This window comes from Anarrhichthys ocellatus, unplaced genomic scaffold (assembly GCF_004355925.1).
Source record: "Anarrhichthys ocellatus isolate YVR2014 unplaced genomic scaffold, GSC_Weel_1.0 scaffold1983, whole genome shotgun sequence".
Taxonomy (NCBI): Eukaryota; Metazoa; Chordata; class Actinopteri; order Perciformes; family Anarhichadidae; genus Anarrhichthys; species Anarrhichthys ocellatus.
In genome coordinates this window covers 1-9,045 of record NW_022281957.1, presented here as the reverse complement: position 1 = coordinate 9,045, position 9,045 = coordinate 1, and the positions used below count along the sequence as shown (strand labels likewise).

Below are 9,045 nucleotides of genomic sequence, written 5' to 3'. Positions count from 1 at the left end.
CACACACACACACACACACACACACACACACACACACACACACACACACTCATTCCCTGCTATGGGGCACAGTTCAAAATGATGAAAGCCTCTCGTGCAACATGGCAGACAAAGCAATCGGTTTAAAGACATATCAAATATATAATTGGTAGTAGCTCCAAAAATGTAATAATTTCCTCTTTTACAATTAGTGAAAAAGTCCATAATGTAGCACACTTAATGAGTCACCAAAGTAAATCAAAAAAAAAAATGTTTGTTTGATTTTCTTTTTCACAATATTGGCCAGCTTGTCCTTGTTCATCCTTTCGCTGAGTGTCCTGGAGCTTTTGCCGGGACAGCTTGACTGCTGAACTGCGTTGGTTCACCCCTTATGTTCCCATGGTGTCTGTCTGACGCATCAGGCTGGAGCCACGGCCATAGATCGGTCCGTTAATAAACATGATCGCATCGTTCTCCTTTTTAGAAAGCCCGTTTCTATTTGCAGGCCCTGACCACCTCAGCACCCGTCAGCGGGTTCCCGATCAATACGCGCCTCCTGCTGCCTGCTCAAGGGCGTGTGAGCTTATGCGTGTCTCAGAGAGACACTGCGGCTTTCCACTTTGGAGTTTTTGGTGTCTGTATCATCTCTTTTCTCCACGCATCTCTCCCTTGCCTCAGGCCCAGCTGCGGGCGTTCATCCCTGAGATGCTGAAGTACTCGACGGGCCGAGGGAAGCCTGGCTGGGGTAAGGAGAGCTGCAAGCCAGTGTGGTGGCCAGAGGACATCCCTTGGGCCAACGTCCGCAGTGACGTCCGCACGGAGGAGCAGAAACAGAGGGTGAGAAAAATACTGCAGTAATGACATCATACTTTGGTACTTTGCAGAGAAATACTGGTTCCCGTAGCCCCCCCTCCCTCCTTTTCAAATGGCATTTGTTCCTAGAAGAAATTCGTAGAATAACTTGCCGTATTAACTTGTATTTATGTTTCCCAAAGGTGTCTTGGACGCAGGCGTTGCGGACCATCGTGAAGAACTGCTACAAGCAGCATGGCCGCGAGGATCTGTTGTATGCTTTTGAAGATCATGTAACCACGACAACCACCACCCATCACCATCTGACCACTGCGCAGAGTATCGCTCACCTTGTGCCCCAACAAACTGTGGTACAGACCGTCAACAACCCTGACGGAACGGTCTCGCTCATCCAGGTACATTTTTAGTTCTTGTGCACTTTTACAAATCCCAATCTTTTTCAGTAATTCTTCACCCCCCCCCCCTTTTTTTTTTTTTGACTGCACCCCTTTTCTCTCAGGTTGGCACAGGACACACAGTTGCCACCTTGGCAGATGCCTCAGAGCTGCCCGGTGTGACGGTTGCGCAGGTCAACTACACCACCGTCACTGATGGAGAGGTACAACCTCATGTGCAATACACATACCACAAATCACTTTTTTATTACTACAACACACATGTATTTACCACACACAGACTGTAGTAATACACTTGATAGATCTAATAAGACGTGTGCCTAAGAAACAAGACTGCAGCAAATTTAGGGTGTAAAGCACACTTGACGGGAGCTGTCCGTTCAGCACCACAACATCAAAACACAAGCCAGATAACCAACAATCCAATAACGGTAACAGTTTCACACAATCTGTTTCGCCTAACCTCAGATACTCATTTGTTTTCCTTGTGAAATTATATATTTTCCCTCTGCAGGTGGAGCAGAACTGGGCCACCCTCCAGGGCGGCGAGATGACAATCCAAACTACTCAGGCCTCAGAGGCCACGCAGGCAGTAGCATCCCTGGCAGAAGCCGCTGTAGCTGCCAGTCACGAAATGCATCACGGAGCCACAGTCACAATGGCGCTTAACAGGTGAGGGTGGGAGGAGTGAATATGTTTTTTTAAGGCTTTAGGGGAATATGGCTGTTAAAGTTAGAAGTAAATAGCATCTTGATGTTGTTTAGGTGGCTTTAACTTTGTATGGCTGCGGGCAACGTTAGAAAGGTATTTTGTTATTTTAATATTCAGGATCAGTGAGTTGTGCCATTCTCATCAACTGGATGAGAATGGCACAACTGTCGGGGCAGGTTACCGGCTTCCCCTGGAGGACGAGTCAACTGCCTCTCATCCTAGTTCAGCATCTAATTAATTAGCCTGGAGCTTTGATAGAGGCAGGGCTCACAAGTCCATGTGCTCAATGGCTCAGTATGATTTTCTTTACTAAGAAAACACTAGTGCATGTGTTAAATGCTTGATTGCTTAGTAGTGCGACTAAAAGCAACAGGCTGTCTGCAGCTTCTGGAAATAGTCTTGCAAGACGAATGTCTTACCTGCGGCCACTCTAGTAATAGAAGATGCACAGGGATTGTTGTTGGTGTAGTGCTTTTCTGGAGGGAAATCAGCGACACACAATTATATTCAGGTGGGATCTACCATAGGATCTTGAATCATGTCCATGGAGGGCCACGTTTCTGCAGGATCTGATTACAACGCAACAGTACAGCAGGTTGAAAGTGTGCTCATGAACAGAATTAGTTGGTGGTCTTTGGCTGAAACTATCTTTTATGTTCATGATCTTTCATATTGTCACTAAAGGTTTTAAACTTGCCAGATTAATCAGTCAGACTTGCTGAGATGCTCACATGTTAGCTGGTTCTTCACTGCAGTATTGTCAAGGCAATAATTTCAGATGTGTATGGGTATGTCCCATTGGGGCTTGTTACCTGCACCCACCTGAGTCCTCCCCTCCCCCCCCCTCCCCTCCCCTGTTTACCCATGCCGAGCTACTCTGGGCTCTCTGCTCCACAGGCTCTGGAACATTTTGTCTCTGCTTCCCAGCTCCAGAGGGAGAATAGAGCCTCTTTCTCCCACTATCTTTTCTGCTGTGTGGACATGGATTGCCATCTTGAAGCCTTGAGTTCTGCATTTTGGCCAGCTCCATCTTGGCTTTTTTGCAACCAGAAGTGATACGAGAGGCTACATGTACAACTAAATGCTGACTAAGACATTTTTAGGCAACCAAAACCTAACTTTCATGAACTGAAAACACACCGGCGTGAAAGGGTTGAAGTTCGAAGACGAAAACACCTAGAGCTGCCAACGCTGTGGTAGCGAGGCCATAAACTCATGTTTACAATGTTTACTGAGGTAATAACTCAAGTCAGTAGAAGGGTACATTTTCTCACAGACTTCTATACAGTCAAGCTTTGGCTGGCTATTAGAGGCACTGCAAGTTTAAGGCACTTCCACATTGCCTCCACTTTTCAGAACCTGTGCAAACACAATTAGTAAATTCCTCTCATTGCCAACCATTTAATCTTGATGGTGCACAGCAGGCTGTAGTTTGATAAAACAAGATATTTACTGCTAAGAAGGAAAACCACAGCATTTACACCAATATGACAGCAAGAATAATCAGAATTCAATATCTGTATTCAAGACTCGATAAGGATTATTTTACTGCTATTTGTCTCACTGAACAACAATCCATTTGGGCGTCATCCACTTACAACCGTGTGAGTGCACCATTACTGCTTACTGCCTCTGTCTGTACTCTCGTAGCTCCGCCTCCCCTTATCCGAGCGTCTGAAGTTCTATCTCAGATGTGATTATCGGCCAAGCTGTGAACAGTTCCATTAGTTCATAACGAAGCTGGTGCGGTAATAGGCTCGTGGTAATTCCACTGGGTAGATTTGGTCAATAAAACTGCTTTGTTAGACCCGTAGCACCTGGCCTTTCGGAAGATGTGACAGATTCTCTATAAGTCCAGACTAGAAAAGCCTCTTACAGCTCATACACTCCTACCTCTTCACCCCTCTCTGTAATAACCCTTGCCTTTGTGAGCTGACTACGCGCGTGTGTGTGTGTGTGTGCGTGTGTGTGTGTGTACTTTGCTTTGTACAAATGATTGTATCTGGAAGCTTAGAGTACATCCATCTGATATGTGTTTAATAACAGAAAATGTTAATTTTCCTGTGTTTTTGTACACTGTAATGGGTGTGTGTTCTTGTGTGTTGCAGTGAGGCAGCAGCCCATGCTGTAGCGACGTTGGCAGAGGCCACTCTACAAGGCGGAGGGCAGATTGTCCTGGCAGAGACAGCAGCTGCTGTCGGGGCACTGGCAGGGGTTCAAGATGCCACAGGTACCTATTCACCAATGATGTTATCAACAAGCAAAATACACCACAAATAACAATTTACATAGAGTCATATACAGTATACGGTCTCTTCTGTTTTTGCCTATAGCACTAGATGATAACTTCTCCCTATATAATAGACACCCAATAGTTCAGTGAGCTCTAAATATCGATGTTTATTTCTATTTAGGGCAGTTGGAGACTCCAGTGATCTCTCAAAAAGATGATTATTTTGTGATGAATGGAAATATAACAGAAAACAGAATTATTTTAGCAAGATTTTTTTTGACATACCATCTTTACTGATTGGAACGTGTGTGTTCCCCAGCCAATGGCATGTCTAATTAGTCTCACTAAGTTTAAGCTTCCCTGCAGTAGCAGTGCGGCCTCTTGAGCTCCTACGTACACTCTAATCTACTCTGTGCTGATGTGACAGATGGTGTGTTTTTTGTGTGTGTATCTTGTAGCAATACTCCCCTCCTTTTAATGATACCTTAGCTGTGTGACCCCATCGTCAACCTCCTTACATGCATTACTTCATTCACTGCTCTGGCAATGCGTCTGCTGAGATTGAAGCAGTTTGTAACGACATTCTCCGATCCTTGTTGGAGAGCATTGACAAAAAATGTAAAGATAATGCTTGACAATGATTAGTGGGTACGCTGCTAAGTTGATTACTAAATGTAGACTGGAAATATCAGGGGCCTATTCCACATAAATACAGGTATTTTTACAACATATTTTCTGGCCTTTCCTGGTGTTAACCATGACATGGCTTCTCATCGTCACATGTCAAATAAGACTCAATGCCTTTTGTAATTAGGTGTGTCAATTTGATTGTTCATGTCGCAAGTGCGATTCAAAAGCGAATTCTTTCTCATTTCAGTTTTGGAAACTATGGTTTGATGCATTATCATTTCTTTATCTTTATGTGTTATTATTAATATTGCCATCCTTCCATATTGATTATTGCTGGTGCCGAAAACAATTCAATCATCTCTTTTAGCAGATCGAGGCTATGAATCATGGTCATTTATAATCAATGCAATGATACAACAAATTGATCTTCGCCACACAGTTCGTAATGCTAACAAACGTAAACATCAAAGTCCATTTCTAGGAAATATAACGGGAAGTTCTTCTGAGACAAAAGGGTTTAGTTACACACACACTTAATCAGCTGTCAATCTTTTTTTCTTATTTCTATCTTCTAGTCAGCACCATCTTACGGTGGGATAAACACACACACACACACACACACACACTATCCTAGGGGCATGAACAGGATCCTCAGGGGCGCTGCTAAGAAGGACCAATCCTCTCCGTTATCAGTCCATGGTCTAATCACAGGGCCAGCTGTCAGCATGCAGCCCCCAGGTTCCCTTGTTTGGCTAAATGCATTCACACATATACATGTCGCATGAATATAGGTATTTTCTAAATTAAACAAGTGTATCTGCATACCTATTTGTACCTGTGTTTTCTCACTCGTTTATACCAAACCATAAATCTGTCTTTTCTTTTAAATCACTGCTGGGAAGTATGTCTCTAGATGCTTTCACCTAATGTAGCCTTCCAGCTGGGACACCAAATGGGGCGTTAAATGGCAGGAATTTTATTCCAACATTGGTACCCCTTGGATGTTTCCATCGGCTAAACAATTTAACTTTTTTAATAAATCTGGTTTCTCAAAATGAAATTGAATTTCAGAGAAAGTACAGTAATAACAGACAACAAAAATATGTACAATTTGTATACTATTGTAATTTCAAGTTAATCAAATCTAACTCCGGAGCCTTTGTAGTTTGACATCTTGCTTCCTCAACCATAAGGAGTCATTTGGCTGCAATAGCTCACTTTAAACAACTAATGGAGCTGCCAAAGCCAGTCCTCCTCCTGAGTATTGACCTTAGCTAATCACTGAAGTGCTACACGGTGGAGCGCTCCATTTGAAGTGCAGCGGCCCAGACAATGCTGATTGGCTTGTGTAGCGACCCTTCGCTGTGACACAGGCATGCAGACACACACTAATACATACACACGGCCACACCGCATACAACCCTTAATGTCTAAGTAACAACGTTCAAGTGGCCAAATGAGGCCCTCCACTCAGTAACTGTGCTACGTCTGTATGTCACTGTGCCAGGTCCAATGCCCTCTTCCCTAAGCTCTCCTCCATAATCACCGCCAGCACAATTACCTGCATCAGCGAAACTTAGAACTGTCACAAATCACTGGCGAGTGGGCTGATCAAGGGCCCACATTAAAAGGACCAACAATTACAAGCTAGCCCAGCAACAGGGGCCTGATTTAATTTAGTGAGACTTGAAAGATGAACAATTGTGACCATGCATTATATATTTTTGTACTTCTTTTCTTTTCTTTAAATCTTTAAATATTGTAGGCATTGAAATGATTCAAGTCCAGTGTCATAGCTCACATTGTTGGGAGTGGGCATTAGCCACTGCCATCCTCTACACTGACCTTCTTGCCTGCCTGTGACAGCTTGCAGGGTGGGGCAGAGGCCCACGTGACTGCAGCAGTAATCCCTACAGAAACACACACACACAGCTGGGCATGGCGGAAGTGAGCCGAGGACGTTCAATCGGACCGTTTATCAGAAATACCGTCTCTGTAACATGGCTGCCTCCCAAACACCGTGTCAAACACAGTCTAGTGTTTGTTAGCATCAGGGCTGCAACTAATGATTCTTTTTACTTTTTTCACTAAACAATGAATGTTTCAGTCTATAAAATGTCAAATAGTCGTGCATGTCCTTTACCAGAGACCACGGTGATGCTTTCACATCGCTTGTTTAATCCAAACAGTACATAATGCTGCAAATTCTCACATTTGAGAATCTCAAACCAGCAAATGTTCAATGATAAATGACTTGAATGATTAATCAATTGCTAAGAAATGCCGATAAGCTCTTTCATCCCAAGGCGTCAATTCTTGTTTTATCTGACAAAGAGTCGAAAACTATTCAATTCAATTCAAAATCATACGAGGAAAAAAGGGAATTCTTGCTCCCCCAAATGCTACCTGATGAATTTGATTTAAATGTAATACTCATTTATTAGAATTATTACTGTGTCTAAAACATCTCTGCTTCTATCCCTCAGGTCTGGTCCAGATCCCAGTCAGCATGTACCAGACGGTAGTGACCAGCCTCGCCCACGGCAACCGGCCCGTCCATGTGGCCATGGCGCCCGTCTCCACGCGCATAGACAACACCGTCACGTTAGACGGACAGGCGGTGGAGGTTGTGACCCTTGAACAGTGACAATTAAGGCCCTGGAAGGAGTAGGAGGCACTGAACGAGATCTGTTTATCCTACTGGTTTCCAGCACATCACTCTGTGTACAATGTCAAATATATTTTAAATGTACATCTGCAGGGGAAGTGAAAGTGAGTTATCAATGTGTTTACTATGTAAAGATATTGCTTTTCGTTGGTGTAATTTTTCTCTCATTTAGCTTTGTGTTTTTTTTGTTGGTTTTTTTTTTTTAGCTCTGTGATGTTGAGTATTTAGTATTTATTTCTTTAAAACGAACATTTACTTAATACAAAGATGAACCAAAAAGCCCGGGAGGAAAGCCACCACTGCTTCACCCACAGTGTGTAACTGTCACTGTTCTGGATTTTCATTATCGTCTTATGTGCTTGACTGTTTTTGTTTTTAGGATGCATTTACAATTCGGTGCCATTGTCGGAGATCCCTCTTCTTCTGTTTCCCATTATCCTTAATTACTATTCTAAAATTTCACTGTTTCCACCTCAACCCTCAAACTCCAGCATCTGAGCTCCCAGGAATTTCTCACATTAGATTATGAAATATTATGTTGAATTACCATGTTGTTGTGTGCTTTTCCCTGTGCTGTTTTAGTGTAGTCCATGCACATGCCAAGATTTGTGAAGACTCAGGATATACATTAAGCTGTTTTTTTACTGCTGGACTGCTGAGCTGTCTTCCTGAAGCAGCCATTTTGTCGACCAGATCCATTTATTTACAGTGCATGGATAGAGGCACCCCTTGCTATGTTATTTTTTTAACATAAACGTGTATGTTACTGAGGAGCTGTTGGTCTGCATCACTTTGTATATCACAGGAAGTTCATATTCTTGGACAGGGGCTGCATATGCTAATATCAAAAATCTTGCAACATAAAAAAAATTTGCTTGCTTGCCAAGAATCAACTTGGTTTAATGCAGCTGTAATAGTTGGTTCAACTCACCACTATTTCAAAATGAAGTCCAATAAAATGACTTACTGTTCACCATTCACTCCGTTTCTCTGGATTATTAGCACACCGTGTTATGCCCTCGTCCAAGAGTCCCTCTGCTTAACGAGACACACTCCTTCAAACAGTCAAAGAATGATGGAAACATCCAATGATGTACCACCATTTAGTTTTGACAGTATGAGAAAGAAGTAAAACTGAAATGAAATAAAGACCATAAAGGAAAAAATATGTACATTAAGCCTCAATAATATACTTTGTTCTCGCCTCTGCTGCTTGCCGTAGAAATTCTTCTCATCAAATCCATCCTAGGCTGATGGGAAGTCTGTATCTATGGATACAGGAACCAACGGGCGAGTATTCACGGAGACTTCCGCCATGGATGTGGTCAAGACTTCATATAGATGAGCTTTGATGGGCCAACCTTCAACAGCATGCAATGCAGGGTGCACCTCATAAGTCCTTTCAGTCACTCCCTCCCTTATGTGATGCGTGCAGAGGGGCGAAGACCCATCTACAGCCATTGTTGTTCAGATAACCTTCCACTTCCTTATTGCTGCAGCTCTCTGCAGGCCCTAGCAAAATATGTACCACAATAAGAACATATCTCTTTGGGTGGTCCTCTGATGCACTTATGAAGCTCAAATCGACTTGATGGCCTTAATATATATATATATAT

At 43.1% G+C, this 9,045-nt stretch overlaps 1 protein-coding gene across 2 annotated transcripts; it reads left to right on the top strand.

Moving 5' to 3' along the window:
• Nucleotides 1–6: 6 nt before the first annotated feature.
• On the top strand, nt 7–8,964 carry LOC116378025 (nuclear respiratory factor 1-like). Of its 2 annotated transcripts, none has more exons than XM_031839824.1 (6): nt 7–816; nt 975–1,187; nt 1,292–1,390; nt 1,702–1,859; nt 4,007–4,128; nt 7,248–8,964. In XM_031839824.1, exons 1-6 carry the CDS (start codon nt 439–441, stop codon nt 7,406–7,408), a joined length of 1,131 nt encoding a protein of 376 aa, XP_031695684.1. In that variant the 5' UTR covers nt 7–438; the 3' UTR covers nt 7,409–8,964. The 2 variants fall into 2 exon arrangements, with proteins under 2 accessions (XP_031695684.1, XP_031695683.1); XM_031839823.1 differs by having other exon boundaries at nt 1,687–1,859.
• The last annotated feature ends 81 nt before the right edge of the window (nt 8,965–9,045 follow it).